General features: G+C 48.1%; 5 protein-coding genes across 5 annotated transcripts; 1 reads left to right on the top strand and 4 right to left on the bottom strand.

Moving 5' to 3' along the window:
• Window positions 1–1,403: 1,403 nt before the first annotated feature.
• Window positions 1,404–4,656, bottom strand: N7462_003356 (acetyl-CoA synthetase-like protein; the record flags this gene model as incomplete). Its single annotated transcript, XM_057075082.1, has 2 exons — window positions 1,404–3,616; window positions 3,672–4,656. 2 exons carry the CDS (start codon window positions 4,654–4,656, stop codon window positions 1,404–1,406), a joined length of 3,198 nt encoding a protein of 1,065 aa, XP_056934587.1.
• Window positions 4,657–7,135: 2,479 nt separating this feature from the next.
• N7462_003355 (uncharacterized protein) lies at window positions 7,136–8,785 on the top strand (the record flags this gene model as incomplete). The annotated part of the gene is made up of 1 exon (XM_057075081.1): window positions 7,136–8,785. The coding sequence occupies one exon, from the start codon at window positions 7,136–7,138 to the stop codon at window positions 8,783–8,785; it is 1,650 nt and encodes a 549-aa protein (XP_056934586.1).
• Window positions 8,786–9,247: 462 nt separating this feature from the next.
• N7462_003354 (uncharacterized protein) lies at window positions 9,248–11,473 on the bottom strand (the record flags this gene model as incomplete). Its single annotated transcript, XM_057075080.1, has 5 exons — window positions 9,248–9,633; window positions 9,690–10,140; window positions 10,199–10,221; window positions 10,288–11,257; window positions 11,333–11,473. The coding sequence occupies 5 exons, from the start codon at window positions 11,471–11,473 to the stop codon at window positions 9,248–9,250; spliced, it is 1,971 nt and encodes a 656-aa protein (XP_056934585.1).
• An 822-nt stretch (window positions 11,474–12,295) lies between these two features.
• On the bottom strand, window positions 12,296–14,559 carry N7462_003353 (uncharacterized protein; the record flags this gene model as incomplete). The annotated part of the gene is made up of 2 exons (XM_057075079.1): window positions 12,296–14,351; window positions 14,411–14,559. The coding sequence occupies 2 exons, from the start codon at window positions 14,557–14,559 to the stop codon at window positions 12,296–12,298; spliced, it is 2,205 nt and encodes a 734-aa protein (XP_056934584.1).
• Window positions 14,560–14,989: 430 nt separating this feature from the next.
• Window positions 14,990–17,213, bottom strand: akuA (uncharacterized protein; the record flags this gene model as incomplete). Its single annotated transcript, XM_057075078.1, has 5 exons — window positions 14,990–15,331; window positions 15,394–15,497; window positions 15,555–16,401; window positions 16,468–17,079; window positions 17,151–17,213. The coding sequence occupies 5 exons, from the start codon at window positions 17,211–17,213 to the stop codon at window positions 14,990–14,992; spliced, it is 1,968 nt and encodes a 655-aa protein (XP_056934583.1).
• Between the last annotated feature and the right edge of the window lie 370 nt (window positions 17,214–17,583).

The following is a 17,583-nucleotide window of genomic DNA, read 5'->3' as shown; positions in this document are numbered from 1 at the left end:
CTTGAATGGATAGAATTTTTTATTTTTCATTCCTATTCCATCTCCCATTTCTTAGACAGAATCGGAGACAAGGGTGTTCCTATCTAGATAAGAATCGCTGTATTGCTCTTTCTAACAAGAAACCTGTTAGTTAGCCTGCGCACCATCTCTTTTTTCATCCACCAGCTGTCTTTCAGCCCCATGGGCTTGGACCTGATACAAAGTAGGTCTTAATTATGGCTGACGATCTGCCTGTAACCTTGATTGGGACATACTTTCAAACAAACCAAGGCTTCTACCCTGCAGCTCGTACAAATGCTATGGTCGGGTCTGGCCAAACATGGCAGTTCCAAGCGCACCTCGATCATTCTGTTTTACTGCTATCTAGTATAGCTGTATGAAACAGGTGGCAGCCATACACACCGTGCGATAAGTTAAGTCTTCGCAATAAGAGTGTAACCATCGCAGCCTGAGAGTTTCTGAAGCTTTCATTCTCCTACAAGTATACGGTGTCAAGGCCATTCTGCCGATCACTCCCTTTTTAAACGTTGACTATTATCATCGCACTTCTTTTCGGTGCCTCTGTCAGTTATACCTCCAAGTTCGCAAGCGGCTCCGTTCTCGTTATCAGCCCAGACTGTCGAGGTCTTAAAGTCGACAAAAGCTTCTAGAATTTGAATCCTTTGAACACGAAGACACTTAGATACTGTAGTGGGGAAAGAGCCTGCGATAGGCTACAATTCTAATCGAGTGATCTTTTCCCCGTACACTGTCATTATAGATATAGCTATACATCTCAGATAGAAAGAAACATACTTCTACACACTCTTTTGCCAAACAGCATCTACGTATTTCATTTTTGAGGAGCCCTTCTACTACCGCGGTGTGTGATTGGTTTGGTTGTTGGCTCGCTGATCCTTCTCTTCCAGTCTGCATGCCAGACTTGCCGTTGAGCGTCCTGGTTCAATACTTACAATGCGGCCACGTATGTCCGTCAATGTTACTAACAGAATTAAACAGGCGGCAGCTGTGGAACATTTGTCCACCTATACTTACTCAATCCTTGCGGATTCTCTGGGGTCATCCAATGACCGGTAGCATTTTTCTCCAGCCTTAATATATTTATACCCCTAATTAGAATTCTTACGCCTATTCTTATTTTAGTCTAACACTTAAAATAAGCTTAAGAGTAAGCTTTTCTTAGATAATTTTAGGTGTATCTTTTTCTTCTCAATTCTATCTTCTTTAATCCAGTACCGCTTCCGGCCTAGGAGAATGTGGTCCTTCCTATCTATATTTAAAAACTCTGCTTATTTTAGCTCTAGGGCTTCCTTCTAATCCCTTTGAAAGTGGGTTTGCGCTAAGCATGGAAAAGACTTTGTTTGGGTGTCTAAAATACCAACGGGCCATTACCAATATACCATTTAGAACTGCCACTGCTCACACCACCTCTTCATTAACTCTGCCGTCACCGGCCCCATTCGCCGCATCGTCTCGCTCGCCTGTCCCGTTCGTTCCGTAGCAAAGCCTGCACTAGCAGTCTCGCCGTTTGTCGCCTTCGTAGACGCAAAACGATACGTATCTAGAAGCTTCACGCCCGGATTCTTTTCCAGATCCACCTCACCAACTGCGCTTTTCTCTAACGCATTCACCCACTCTTCCAAGCTCACAACGCGCTGAATCCTGCTTCCATAGAAATCCGTTATCGCGGGGACAATAACCCCCTTCCAGTCTGGAAGGTTCGGATTCACCGCGTGAAAGTACCCGCCATTGCCATCTTGGCCAGTAGTGACCTCCAAAACAACACCCGCAATGTCCTCCACAGGCGCCCATCCCAAACTACCTAGCACTCCAAGCTCGCCCGGCAGAAGACCTAGGGATAGTGAGCTCCGAATAAGACTCGGAAGCCACTCACGTGGGTTCCATTGACCCTGTTCGGCCCGGGGACCGGCGATCTGGCCCACGCGGACGATATTCCGTGGCACTAACGATTCTGTCGCTGCCGTATCGAGTATCAGGCTTGCGGCAAGCTTCGATTGGCCGTAGCCCATCTGGGAGGCGTAGGTGAAGTCTGAAAGAGGTTGTTCGGGAATGAGACCTGGCTCGGGCCATCTCTCGACCGAGCTGATGGACGAAACAAACGTGATAGGGATATTTTTGACGGCGGCAGCGGCGAAGTCGATGAGATGTCGGACACCACAAAGGTGTGGTTCGAAGGACGCGATAGATTGATTGAAGTCTACGGGCCAGGCGTTGTGAATTATGCGGTCGACTGTACTCGCGAGGCAAATAGCGATCTCTTCGGGCAGGTTGAATGTAGCTGAGGAGGAGAGGTCGACGGTTAAGAATTCGACACGGGATGGTGGGAAGTCGGTGCAAAGGCCGCGAGCGCTGCTTGTAGCGAGCTGGCGCTCGCGTGCGTCGGGCGTTCGGTTGAAGCAGTAAATTTTTGTGATGTTCTGGTTTGCAATGGCGAAGTCAAGAAGGTAGCAGCCTAGAGTTCCAGTTGTGCCAGTGATGATAATGGTTTGGTTTGTGGCCGCGGGAAGTGGTTTCTTGGGGTTAGGTGGAGGGAGGTTCTGCGTGTATCTTTCGACAAGGGCTGAGCATAGGGCCAGAGTGTCGGTCTCAGTGCTTGTAAGGGCAGTTCCCTTAGAACTAGATCCTGCTAGAGAATTGATGAAGGAACTGAGCTGGGTGATGGTTGGGTAATTATAGATACTCCTCGCCTCAATGGTCTCCTTGACACTAGCGCTCAACACCCGTGTCAGCTGGAGAACCTGCAGCGAGTCGACGCCCGCAGCAAAGAAATCATCATCACCCCCCAGTGCAGGCAAATTCAGCGTCAATTGCACCAAATTCCGGATTCCCTCCGCAAGAGCTGTATCTGAGCTGAAATCGAGCTCCATGCCTGCGGCTGGGACGCTGTTGGTATCGGAGCTGGATTCAAAGATGCGGCGAACGTCGTCTGCGTAGAGCTTTACAGCCATGGCACGCTGGATTGTGCCCTTGCCAGCCCGTGGAAACGGTCGTGCTGGGTCAGACAAAAAGACATAGTCACGCAAGATGCGACCATGCGCGACAGTCTCCTCATTGATCTTCTCGATAACCGGCCAAACATCGTCGAGGAACCGCTGCTTCTCCCCCTCATTTACCGGATAATGCGCCGGCTCAATCAGCAGCGCAGCATGGAACTGTCCCGAACCCACAACTTGCGCACCTAGGACCCCCGGATGTCCGATCACCGCTCCTTCTATAGTCGTGGGGTTGAGTTTCTCGCCGGTGGAGAAAACGATAATGTCGTCGGCGCGACCCACGTAGGTCCAGTGGTTTGGTAAAGTCGGATGCGGGCGATAGAGGTCGCTTGTGCTGTATTCGTCTAGTTCAGGAAAGACGTAAAAGCAACCCTGCAGTCCTGGATGTTTCTTCTGCCTAATGAAGACTTGCTCATATGTGTCTTCGCCAAAGGGCCGCCACTCGATACCCAACAACTCTGACGGGACGATGAACCACTCCCAGAGGGATGAGTCTGGCTGCGTGTAGTATGGCATATAGATGTACTCGGTAGCCCCGATGGCGTTGACTAGCTTGATTTCGTTGCTGAGCAGTGCGGCCGCTGCAGCGGGCGCGATTGGGCCTGCATATAGGGCTAAGTTAGGATCGGCACGCACTTAAATGTTTTGCTCACGCACCTCCTCCAAAGGCCACAACCTGCAACTTCTTCATCTCGTCGAGCGCTGCTTGTGAACGTGACATCTGCTCTAGGATCGCTGGGGGCAGGACTGTATACGTCGCGCCGGAATTCTGCAACCACTCAACCACGTTATCCCCCGTGAGCGGAACCGACGGATCGCGAAATATAACCGGAGTGCTGTAGTAAATGCCCGACAAAACTGTGGGCATAATTCCCGCGGTATGGAACAGAGGACAGGTGCAGAGGTACCGCGGATTATCGAATTTCGCCCATGTCGGCAACCATGGCATGTTCCCATTGTACTCGGGAACATAGCGATGCAGGTCGTTCAGGGCCAGCTTGCCCTGGGGAATTATGACTGGCTTGGGTAGACCCGTGCTACCGCTCGTATGAAGTACCACAAACGGGTCCCATTCGGCCTCGGCGAAGGTCTTTGTATACGGGAATGGGGCGACCGGCGTGGTCACCCACTGTTCCCAGGGAGGGATTGTGATGCTCTTCATCCCAGACCGTCCGGCGACCCACGGCCTGACCATCGATGCCAGCGTCTGGTCATGGTATAAGAGATTGCAATCCGTCTTGTCAAACAGGTTCACCTGAGCCTCGACAGAATTCCGTGGCGAGATGAACAGAGCCTTATACCCGGCCTTGATTGCGCCCATGATAAAGAGCACGTAGCGCGGGTCTTCAAGCCCGATGTATGCAATTGTGGGAAAAGTACCAGGCGTTGGCACTCCAGCCTGCTCGATCAGCAGGTGAGCTATGTAGTTGACGGCGTTGGCGACTTGCGCCCAGCTCACAGGCTTCCAGCCGTCAAGGGGGTTGCCATGCGTCCGGGGGACGGACAAGCATTCGACGTCTGGCGTCGCGATAGCCGTTGCGTCGATGACATGGGGCATTAGGCGCTTCCCACACTCGCCCCCATGGAGCGGGTGATTGTCCGAGTCTGTGATCGTACCGAAGACGTTCATGTTCTTGGTCATCGTGTACGATGCGTCGCTATTGCGACTTACGAGCTCGCCCATTTCTGCGATGCTATTGACTTTCACTATTGAATGCGGAGATCCCCCCTATTATATCCTCTAGACGCCCTATGCCCCATCGTATCCTCTAGACGTCCTGTGTCCGCACTTACGAGTCTCGGTTCTGCTACGGCGACTCCGTGTTCTGTCTATGCCAGTTGAAGCAAAGTGGCTCCCGGAAATTCCGGTTCAGCCCCGCCATCGGACTGTCAAACTGGTGTTTGGGCACGGCGACGGACCAATCGGTGTTAGCCTGGCCAAATATGTCGCTTGTGGCGTTGCTGAGAACCACCAGCTCAGGCTCACGGGGCGAAAATAACTGGGCAGCCAAAGCATCTCGATTTACTAGTGAGAGTGGCAGGTGTTTTGGAGATGGAAATAGCCGACCACAGGCATTTCCATTTGATTATTAGTCGAAGAATCTGATGCAGCGCAGAGTGTTCCCTCGTTTGCTTCGGCCTAACCATATGTAATTTTCTCATCTAATTCATTTGGCAATACTTAAGTCAAAAATGTAAATCTAGAAGCGACTTAATAAGTCTAGTTAAGGATAATTTTCCTAGTCATGGTATTATGAGAAAATTAAAATATTTGAGAAAGTGTATCTATGGTTTGTGTCAGTGAAATTCTACGATAACTAGTGAACCAGGGCGCTCTACGGCAAGCCTGAGAAAACAGGCAGGATGAGATAGGTCGGCGAATAGACCAACAAACCACCACACACCACGATAGAGGAAGCCTCCCAAAAGGGAAAGCAGAAGCAGATGAAGCGAAGAGAGCGTGAAAGTTGATTCTCTCCCTATCGGAGATGCGAAGCTATCTCCTGTAAAGGCTGTGTCCTAGGAAAGATATACTCCAATCAGAGACATCACTATTGTTGGCCATTTCCCCACTGCACTAGTTAGTTACTTAGTTAACTAACTAATGATCCGTCCACTTCATTAACTAAAGCAAGCGTCATGCCCTTAATAGCATAACGCTGAAATGCGCGATGTTCGACAGGGTGCTATAGAGGGGTCTTACCTCTCAGACGAATATAAGAGCCTGATAGCGAGAGCCGAAATTCGAGATGAGTTACATCTAGAGTGGACTCAGGATGGTCATCCAGTGTCCTCCGTTCAGTTTCATTGGTCATATCCTAAAGTCTATGGCCAGCTGAGCCCTTAGCATACCGGGTACGTGTAAACCCTTTCTACTCAAGCAGCTGCACACTAGACCAAAAATATATTGATAGAGTGAACGAAATTATACAAATGTTTACCAGGTAGCCCAATGAGCTTATTCTCCATTTGATCTGTCTCTCTTAAAACAGGCGCGTCAATTCCGAAACCACGATCGACGAATGATATCAAAGCTCATCATGCTCGGAAAGTGCCCCCCTGTGAGATCTGTTATTCATTAAATCATAAGAATTCTCAAGATCTGGTTCAAATTGCAATACTTACGTTGGTCCTGGTTGGGAACTTGGCGCCTCGCTCTCATGGATTGCCGAACTGGTGTTTCCCCCAAAACTTTCCGAGCTGAAGGAGAAAGATTTTGTTGGCTTTGAAATTCTTCCTTTGGGTTTGAGACAGGATGAAGGAGCTGATGTACACGTCAAATCACAACCTGGTCCACAACTTTTGGTAGAAGTAATCTGTGAAGGATTCAGCGGCGCCTGCATACCCCGGAAACCCAGGGCAAGGGTGGCCCCCAGAAGGCCAAGAGCCATACAAATCATGAATAGTCGCATGGTCAAGAGTGTTCACGTTTAAATAACGGAAGCCAAATACCGTATCTGAGAAGACTGATATGAAGTTCGTAGTTCCTTATTCTTAAGTAGAATTTGCTCTCCTGTTGAAGCATTGCTTCCTACGCCCGACGAATCCGTTTTCGGTTGCTTCTAGTATTTACAGATGAAGGTCTCTTTTGAACTTCGATTTCCTCTCCGAAAGCGAAGGCTATTGAGAAAAATTCACGCAGATTTCAAAATTTTGTTTCCGAATTCAAACCTCGTTCTATGTTCTTTCGGGCAATCTCTTTTCGCCCGGGTAAAATAGCTATCCCTGGATTCAATTTACGCACATTCCTTCTCTTGGTCTGGTATAGAAAGAATATGTCAGCCTGGGCCCCTTGCGCGCCAAGTCGCGGATATCTTGCATTTGGATTGAGCCTAGCCCAAAATCCCGCCGGCTGATCAATTGGAAGCCTAAATACTTATTAGCCATATAAATAGGGGGTGTAACTGTTGTAATTAGTGGGCTTATTTTGATCAGACTTTATACAGCTAGGCCTTTGAATGTCAAGGCTTAAAGTGCTAGTCCAGGTCGCTCTTAATGTGCGAAGCTTTTCTCTATATTCATTGATTGATCACTTCATGAAAGCGAGGCACAATAAGCTAATAAAGGTACACAGACACGAATTGCATCAACGAGAATTTAGCCCCTGAAATCTAGAAACAATGCCTTCAACCAAAATTGCAGCCGCTACTCGAAATGGCGATGACTTTCGACTATTTGATAAAACATCTGACACTATATTAAGGACTCGTGACCTCTGCACACTTGGCCTTGGTCTTGGCTGTATCCTGTCCCTGACGCTTATACTGACAGGGTCGTTGATAATAAATGCCAAAGGCGTCAAGGCACCGGTAAATCTTACGAGACTGGAGTTCATGAGCAACTTCTACTCCCACTTTTACCGCCCCGGAGACTCGATTCCAACATTTCAACGTATTTGCCAACTTCCTAAGGGAATTTCTGTGCTGTTGACTCTGTTGTTAAATCTTCTCGTTACCGCGGTCCTTGACTCAATTAATTATATCCAAGCTATGACTCTCAGATGGACCCTCTTCCATGAAAATCGAATGAAATTCAACTCAAAGATCCGATTACTGACGTGCTCTAAGAGTAATGGCCCAAATAGCTGGTATTTTAACATAATATCTGGCATTGCGCTGGCAATTTCTCATGGAGCAATGTCATCGATCATGAGGGATGCGAATATTGAAGGTCGTCTGGAGAAAGGAGATTTTCACAAAGTTTCATCCTCTTCAAATTTCGTTATTTTCAACCTCATCGCTATCATCGCTTTAGGAGTTGGAATTCTTATTCAAGTCTGCATTTCTACATATAGTCTGCTATACAAAGGCATGGTTCTGACATGGAGTAACAATCTCCTTGCAAACGCGACGGCTCTACATCAAGCTCAAGGATCCCAAGTCAAAGATTCTGTAATGCTTCCAGCCATCAAATCACAAGACTCCATGCTCAAGGTTGCACCACAGATTTGGGTTACTCGTTATTTGATGTGGGGACTTTGTGGAATCTTCAGCATCTGGTCTCTTGGACAAGGGATATTTGTTCATCTTAATGACTACCCGATGCATAGTAAAATTAAGTGGGACCCTTCTCCGTTGCGCTACTGGAAGTTCTACGGTGCCATGTGGACGAACTTTTACAGTATATCTGATACTGATAATCTAACAGCCTTATTGGGCCTTCTTGTTCAAGTCATATTGCAATCGTTCCTCGCATTCGCCTTACACTGCCTGGAGCTGTTGTTCAATCTATCACGCGATGAAGCCGTATGGCGCAACATGGAGACAGTTGGGTCAAGCCCAAATCCTTCTGCCATCTCCAACTTGAGCCGATATGGTTTCATGCTTACCTTCATCAAAGCCAGCATCCACTGGATTTTCGGTTATGCCTTATCGGCAGACTTGACATTCAATATCTCTCTTCTTCCAATAATAGCTCTAGCCGTGGTATTCATGCTCCTGACCGGTTACACGGAGTACATGATTAGGACAAATCCCAAAGGGAGTATTCCCACGACATACGGAAATTTTCAAGGGGTTCTGGGTTTAGTGGATGAATGGAATCACCCGCGGTTATTCTGGGGAGATAAGGGCGAACTTGGACCGGGATTACGGCGCGCTGGCACGGCTGGGGAGGCATTGCCTGATTTACAATCCGGCAAACTTTATTGTTGCTTTCAGGGAATCGAATATGAGAGAGATAAAAGAATTCTCAATTTGAAGGAGGATTATATATCCCAGCAGGATCCTGATTTAGCGATTGAGGTGGGAATAGAGTCGACAAGCTTGTGATTGCGATCAATCTATCAGGATTAAACGTCATGTTGTGAAGTTTCCAAGAATTTTGTCTCCGATTTAGATAAGGAATAATCTATTCCACAAAGCATGGATTCTCCATTATCTTCTGAATCCATAATATTGTTTTAAATGAGGTACTTTAGGTACTTCTTATAAGTACTGTAGTGGGGAAATGGCCAATACTAGGGAGGTCTCTGATTGGAGGATATCTTTCTTGTACCCAGTCTTTACAGGATATAGCTTTGCATCTCCGATAGGGAGAGAATCAACTTTCACGCTCTCTTCGCTTCATCTGCTTCTGCTTTCCCTTTTGGGAGGCTTCCTCTACCGTGGTGTGTGGTGGTTTGTTGGTCTATTCGCCGACCTATCTCATCCTGCCTGTTTTCTCAGGCTTGCCGTAGAGCGACCTGGTTCAGTACTTAGATTATTAAAGCTTGTTAATATGCGATAGATAACCTATAATTCTCTGATACACTGCTTTAGATATTCCTCCACTCGTGCAATATCTTCAAGTCGAGCAACCACTCCAACATAGCCGTCAGGCCTAATGACAGCCAAGGCACCCCTTGCCGGATCAACACCATATATAGAATATGCATCATCAAGGGCCGAGCCGTCATGGAAACGCATTTCGGCATGCTGTTTCACGCATGCAGGGATATCGTCCCACTCGAAATGTCGGTGCAGGCTTGGATGCAGAACAATCTGTTCTATGACAGAAACAGGAAACTTGGCTGCCAGGAGTGCGATCGCCTCGAGTGCCTGTGCAGAGGCGCTGTTCCTATCCAACAGATCATTTGAGGCTAGACACAAGATTCGGAAGCGGCCCGTAGAAAGAATATCTAATCCCTGTTAGTATTTATCTACCATTCTCATCTGCGTCAAAAATGCAACTTACCATCGTGAATATTGCGTTTCGCGCCGTCGGCGTGCCGCAATACCTGAACGTTCAATAGTCTTCGACCAGGCCGGAGTATACCAGAGAGATAGTCTGCGCCCTTCACAGGGTATGCTTCATCGTTCAAATCGTCACGAACCACAAATGTGCCTTGGGGGTACTCCACGCCGCAACCGCTCGTGAAGCCATTGCCGAGCTTGAAGGCCTGCTGAAACTCTTCTTGACTAAGTCCCTCTGTTGCTCCAATTTTCCCAGAGAACATTGTGGAAAATTTCCGATCGAACTCAATGAGTTGACGGGCAACCTCATGTCTTTCTGTCTGGTAGCTCTCAAGTAGGGCATTTGAAGTGCCTGCGCCTGTAGGTTGCGGCACGAGTCCATTGACGTGGTATATGAGCTTCCAGGCTAAGTTGTAGGAGTCCATCATGGAGACATTCATTCCTTGCCCGGCCTAAGAATTGAAACCATTGTAAGATTTTCTGTGATTAGAAGGGGTGACCTGATCTTACCTTAGGGCTATGAGTATGGCAAGCTATGCATTCAAGCTGTTAGCATCTAACCGACTTTTACATAATTCGTTGATAATGGATGAAGTTACCATCTCCAACAATAAACACGCGTGGAACTCCCTTAGTGTCTTTAACAATAAACTCCGGAGAGACTCGCTGGCCAATTTGATATGCAGCCCACCAGTCGACAACCCCATCTTTCGGACGAATATAGTATGGCTGCAATGCATCGGCTGCTTGCTTTAATATGCCTTCCTGGGTAATCTTGCTTCTCCGCTGCCGTGAATCCTCAGACTTCGCATCTGGCCCATCGTTGGAGAGTTGGTCGTCCTCTGGAGCCACACTTTCAGGGACATGAACGTACAATCGAGTGAGATATTCTCCCGAGGAGATTCTTTCCCGCGGAATGATCATCACTGAACCAGCCGGAGAGTGAATAGCGCAACGCCGCCGGATGTCGGGGAAATCGGTGTCAGCAACAAGATCGATTACACCCCAAATATGATCCAGCGATTCGCCTTCTAATTTGAGCCCCATGCACCGACGAACGACGGAATGTGCGCCATCTGCACCGACGAGATGCTTCGTGCGCACTGTTTTTTCCTGACCATATGTGTTCATGGTAACCAGCACCGGAAAATCTGCGTCTCCGCTCTCGTCAATTCGTACGTCAACTAGCGTGGTGTTCCGTAGGACACCTTTTTCTGAGTATCGAAGTAGATCAGTCTCCATAATCCGTTCAATTCGACCCTGGTGAATGGTCGCTTCATAGCTAAACCGTGCTGGAGCAAGGACCTCCGGGACGACAGCAGTGCGCTCGATGATTTTAGCTGCATTATCTGACTGGTTCCAAAATGCAAATTGCCACATATGACAGGCCTCGTTCTCGATCTCGTCGGAGATGCCAAGGGTCTTGAAGACTTCTAAGGTGCGCGGCTGGACGCCGTCCGCTTGGCCGGATTTCAGCGTGCTCGGTTTGGCGTCGATACATAGAAGAGAAGTATCGTTGAGTCCATAGCGAGCAAGGAGGAGATGAAGCATTAGTCCAGCAGGACCGGCCTATTATTTGCAAATTGATATGGTCAGCAGAAGTCGTGTCTGATTGGCCCTTCTTTAAGATCCTTTGGTACATACTCCGACTATGACCACCTCATACTTTTCCTCAATGCTTTTGCTAAATGAAAATGGAGGAGACAGCCGGGGCAACGGAGGCGCGAAAGTTGGTAGAACCCGTAGGTTTCGAGAGGAAAGTGAATGCTCTGTAAAGACAGGCATCTTGCTCAATTGACACGCGTATGAAAGGAACAGGAAAGGAAAGAAAAGGAAGGAAAGGGTAATTTGGATAATTGACCCATTCTCTAGAGCCTTTTATGCTATTTATATTATCTCTTTCCCACTATTCTAATTTGGTGCCCTCGGTTGTGTCGTCTCTTTCATAATATGGGGTAGGGCCTCCCCACGAAGCTGGAGTGGCGGGGAAGGTGGGGATTTTGTATGCATTAGTCCATTATTCACAATTAATGAAGAGGGGTACAAGACGGTGCCTGCCAGGCGGAATTAAGGCATGGTTCATTTGACCCGGGCATCATCATTGTGGTCCCTGCATTAACTTCCACCAGAAACTCGAAAAATGCGAGAGAAATACTTGCTTTGGCGTAATATTAGCATGCACAAAAGAAAATTGGAATATGTATGGATCTTATTTCCAATAAAGAGGCGAAAAGGCAGCTTGAGAGACAAATGCTGCTCTTGATTGTGGCGAACAACGGGAAATGAAACGGAAGCTGGTGTCCCACGAGAGTGGAGCTTCACCCCGCAAGATCTGTAAAGCGGTTGCGGGGTGTCTAGAACGCCAGTGAATAACCATGGAATTGATAATGATTCAGCCCAAAACAACCAGATCCCAGGCATTTTAGATGTAATTTTGTCTAAAATAATTATTGGCGTAGTATGAGTCGTGTTGGTGCTTATTCGGCTTACACCTGGCCCCACCAAGACTAGAGCTGCAATCCAGTATCTCAATCCATATACTAGAGAGGGAACGTGACCAAACGAAAGATTGATTGGCTCGATATGAAGTTATTGATTATTTTGAGCTCATCCTGCAGCATAAGCTCCATTTCCATTTTCCAATGTCGTAGATAGCACATTGGCAAATGCCTGGGATATCCCCCATCGTCCACCCCGCTGCAACAAATCAATTAAGCGATATAAATGGTCCAAGTCTATTGGAACAGGGCGATTCAAATTTTGTATATGCTCTTGAAAGATAGCAACTCGAGAAGGTCCATCTCCGAGCAGTTTGATCTCCGGGGAGGTAAAAGCCTCTGCACTCACTATATGCTTCGGCGCGTAATGACCAACACAAGAATAGGTCAAGGCTGCTGCGAATAAAGCCCGAGGAACATGGATAGCTGGCTCAGAAGAGATGCTCATTGATTCAAGATACTCTGTAATCAGTGCTGCATGCAACAGGCAGCGACTGGCATTGAACGACAATGCCCATTCGCGGACTGGAGTCGATGCTTCGAGACTGGCTTTGTGGCCGTCTCGGCCAATAGCTTGCTCTAGCAGATCTAGATCGGCGTATAGTGAAATGAATATAGAATGCCAAAGGACTGGTAGGCAGAAAGCATCCTGGCCAGATGTATGATATGTCTGCCACCATTCAATTAGAAGATTTGAAATTTCCTGGCAAGTGATATGATCGAACTCTTGGGACTGCTTAGAGTCAATGAGACGAGCACTGATACTCTCAAGGATACTGTATGCGGTAAACCGAGAGTTTAGAGCGGTTTTTGGAAATGGGTCTGCAGGTCGTGGTAACCGAGGATAGGTCATTTCTGCAGACTGCTCCTGGTGTGCCTGGCGGTATAGTATGGCCCATCTCGATGCCGTAGGAGCGGAAAATAATGCATCGGATTCTAGACGGGGGTACTGACGGAATCTATGGCTCCTAATTGGCTGGTGATGTAGAAGTGTTGCGAGCTCGGCATCGTGAATGTTGAGTGCCACTTGCACTCTCGCTCGCTGCTCGATATCAATCCATCGTTGCCAACTTTCCTCAACATGATTTTGATCTGATAGATCATGGGGCCGCTGACACAAAGAACTGAGCCTATTTGCTTCACGAGCCCATGCTACTACAGTTCCATGTAAAACATCTGCCAGAACGAGATACTTGGGTTTCCCTGCCAGAATAGCGTAGGTCTGTCCCAGAATGGCGGCTTGTACCATCGAGAATGCATCTGGTCGGCTTTGCGAAAGAAATGACTCCCAAGAAGCCAGTATAGCCTTGTTGAGCCTTTCAAATATTCGCTCACCTTGCATGGCGGCATGTGAAGAGCCCACGAACAAGCTGCCGATTGAGCATATCGACAGAAAGAGCAAGGAATTTTCTGCCGTTGGGTGGAAAGATGGCGTGTGGATGACTGGAAGCAACGGATGAAACCGATGGAAATAAAGCTTTGCAAAGAGATTCAGCTGCTCTGACGTTGGTAGTGCCTCGTCCTCCATTCGAGGACGAAGTTTCTGAGAGAGGCCTGCCCGATATGATTCATTTGTGTTGGTTTGACTTGGCCAATTTGAAACCGATAATACAGATCCTCGACTTGGGTGAGGCTCTTGAGTTGGCGACATATGGGTAAACCATTGTCGTTTGACAGACTCATCCCCAGAATCTGTGGTATTAGGCTCTGACGAAGAACCCTGAACGGGCGAAAATATCCGTTGCGCTCCGACTGGTGCATTAGGAGCAGGAAGGGCACTTGGAATTTGCGCCCACTCTGAAATCGTGGATGTAATGGAAAAGTCCAGTGCACTAACGTCGAAGTCTTCTTCCAGGAACCATGTTCCAGACTCCGAAACTGAGCGTGTATCTCCTAGCATCTCATTCTGCCCCGGTATTGCTGCCAATGGCGCGAAGCTTACACCGTTATTTGGAGCAATATTACTCATTTCAGAATCAATGGCATGCTGAGAACTTGAGTCTATTACAGAGACAGGTGAAATGCCGGACAGTTGTTGCGACGTTTCAGCGGCTGAAGCAGGCGTGAGCAATGCTGAGTCGGTCGCCAGCTCTCCCTTTGAGGCAACAGAAAAGCCCTGTTCTTTCTGATCGTCATGATTTCTTTGGTGTCGTCTGAGCACATCACTAGAGAGTAGTGATAATAGTGAGCACCGTAGTCAACTACAGACAGTAGGCAATCTCACCTTCGGGAATATAATCTGCCACATATGGAACATTGAAACGGCCGTTCTTTGGTATGACCGCGAATATGCCTCGTGAGATGCTCTTTTTTGGAAAATGTCTTATTGCACATGTAACATCTGCGATCTTCTCGCGCTCGGACACTAGTCATATCGCTGGCCCAGGAAAAATTCGGGGATGAGAGGCGGTCTGGCTGTGCGCTTCGTCGACGTGTGTAATCGGCACCCTTTTGAAAACTAGCAAATCATATGAGACTGATTTTCCTGGGGACAGCTGAAGAGCTCAAGAGTGATGAAGTTGATCCGTACCATTCTCAGCATCCGAGAGTTGGATCCCCATGAAAAATCCACCCCGGGGATTTCCCCACATGCCCCACATGTAGTTTGCTTCAGCAGTTTAGTCAACGCTGACGTACTCGGCTCGAAATGGACGCACGAGTTAATTACGGCAGTCCGCATGTTCAAACGTAATCGGAATGAATAGAGAAAACAAAATAATACACACGATAATACCCAATAGCCGATAATCATTAATCTGTTATGCTACAAGATAAAAGGCAAACAAAAGAAATCCTGTCTTGTTCAGGACTTTTGCTCGAAGAATTGCTCGACTTGGTCTACAAGATCAGCCTTCTTTCCAGCCGTGGAGCGGCCGTGCGCGGTCAAAAATTCCTTGAGCACCGGCATTGTGAGCTTTGAGACAATCCCTTTGTCATAAAATCGTCGAACTTCATCATCAATATTGCCTGCGCCATCTTCGACCTTCACCCGCTTTGCCGGAGGATCTCCCGCTTTGTCACCATCCACACGTTCCTTTGGACCTCGTTTGACCAGAGTGGACTTTGTAGCAGCCGTGCCACCGAATATTTTGTTGAATTGAGTGTCAAGTTCCTCAGACCAGGCAAGGACGTAGTCTCCAGCGCGCTGGTGTGATGTTAGTAATCAAGTCTTTGCATGGGAAAGTTATCAGCATCAAAGCAACCCACCTTATCAATTTGCCGGTAGCGTGGAATGGTCTTATCCTCTGGGGTTCCGGGGTAGTCTTCGTCCAAGGCAAGAGCCTGTAGAATACGATAGTGCCATTGAAGCGCTATAAGGTCATTAGTTTCTATCTGGGTTACAGAGATGAATGCTGGAAGGAACAAACCAGGATTTGCATATTTCTGAGGATCATAAACGCCGTTCGGTAGTTGCAGTTGTTCAATGACTGCGCGCATTGCGTCAATTAAGGAGTCTGGGGCCACGTTCATGGTCGATTCTGGGTTCTGTCGCACATCATCCGCAAAAGGAAGAGGAAGAATCCACATTCCAGGAGGGACTTTTTGTACACCATTCTCGTCGACTTTTTCCACTCCGGCAATCATGGCGGCTAGTACGGGGGTGGCGTTCCTGCGAGGAATAAACCACACCAAGGCGAGCTTTTCGTCCCGGAGGAGTTTTTGTTGCAATGCGGAGAATACGCGGGTTGATCCCACATAATCTTCCTCAGAGGGGTAAATGAAAGAAGGTTGCTTGACGCTTGCCCAGATGGGTAGGGCAGACAGTGGTTTGAAGCCGATGATGCGGATGATGGGATCTCCAAAATTCCTTAGTGCTTGCTGTTCTTCGGTTGTGAAAGCTACTTGTTCCCCTCCAAATTTATATGCCTTTCGGATTTCAGACTTCTCTACCTCGTGAGCTGTGTCGTCTGCCATTTGGGTAGTGATGCCCTTGACGATCTGAGGCGTTTCTCCACCGAGCCAGACATAGCAGCTCCGCGCGGGTTCTTGTCGTTTCAGCAATAGGTATCCGTTGACTGAAACCTTGAAGTTGGGTCCGATTTCCAAAGGAACGTTTGAAAAGAGTGACCGCCTTGGAACAGATCTAGAATTAATACTTGACAAGAGACTATTGAGCAACGAAATTCCGTCTCCTTTGACTGTCGAGGTGTTCGTGTCCGGCTGCAGATAGGCCGGAGCTTCGCCATCTGTAGGGGAGGTTTTGTATATGATATCCTGGCGTTGTCAGCGATCTTCTGATTCCGTGATTCTCTAGAAATCAAGTACGACGAAGCAACCTACATCATAGAACTTGGAGGTATCGAATTTATGGTCTGGCCGAGAGATGGGAAATAGTTCAATCGAGACACCCAAATCATACAAGTCTCTTGCTCGAACGGTTGCCGCAGATTGAGCTGACTTGCTGTTACCATGAGGATTGTCGTCGTCAGTCACAATAAAGAGCCGTCGGGACAGAAAATTGGGAGATCTGGAGGTGAAGATCTGGTTGGCGCAAAACAGTACATTGGCCATCGATACACGTTCGTCAGAGGGTTGCAAGATCTGTCGAGCCACTTCCTCATCCTCTACCAGGGACCGCAAGTCTTTCACTTCTTGTGCCGAGGGAACGTTAAGGTCGGAAAAAAGGTAGCAATGGGGGTATGAGAGGCCGGCACTGCTTTTGCCATCGTCGCCATAGAATTTGGATGACTGGGTTCCATACAAGAGCACCCCTATCATGTCACGGGGATTGGATATGATACGCTGCTGCATCAAATGGTAGGCGCACTTGAGCGCGGCTGAGGTAGGGGATTCTTCACCAGGTTTCTTAGGATCCGATGAGGCACGGGGATTCAGCATGGAGCTGCTAACATCGATCGCGAAGAGAACCGCATCCTTGACGGCCCGAAAACTCTACGTGTTATATTAAGGTCAAAATCGCGGTCTTTATGTTCATTGATAGCGGACAGGTGATAGTTGCTCACGGTGTCATCCACTTCATCCTCCTCAATATTCTCTTCATCTCGCGCATAGCCATGGTCAGCCATGTTGCCGAATCTCTCTCACGATTTCTCATAGGAGCTTGAGATGTCAAAGAAAGAGAATTCGTACTACCCCAGGGCCAGCCTTTGCGTCATCGGAGCTGCTGCCTTGAGACGCGACTGACGCGGGGGCGACGCGAAGGTCATGTGACGGGGCGAGACTCAATTGCTGACTCCCGCAGCGTGGTGATTGGTCATTCGACCGCGGTCCGTAAAGCTTTCCGAGGCCGAATTCCAAGGCCGACCTGGGAATCTGGGAATCTGGCCCTTTGCCTGCCTCGCAACCTTTCTACCCTCCGGTCGACCTCTGATTGATATCGGGAACTGGCATTGTTTAACCCAACATCTGTTCTACACTGCCAGCTTTTCAAACTTT

This window comes from Penicillium macrosclerotiorum (assembly GCF_028827735.1).
Source record: "Penicillium macrosclerotiorum strain IBT 26536 chromosome Unknown utg000003l_segment0_segment0, whole genome shotgun sequence".
Taxonomy (NCBI): domain Eukaryota; kingdom Fungi; phylum Ascomycota; class Eurotiomycetes; order Eurotiales; family Aspergillaceae; genus Penicillium; species Penicillium macrosclerotiorum.
Note: the sequence above shows the minus strand (reverse complement) of the source record. Positions and strands in the feature narration are given on the sequence as shown.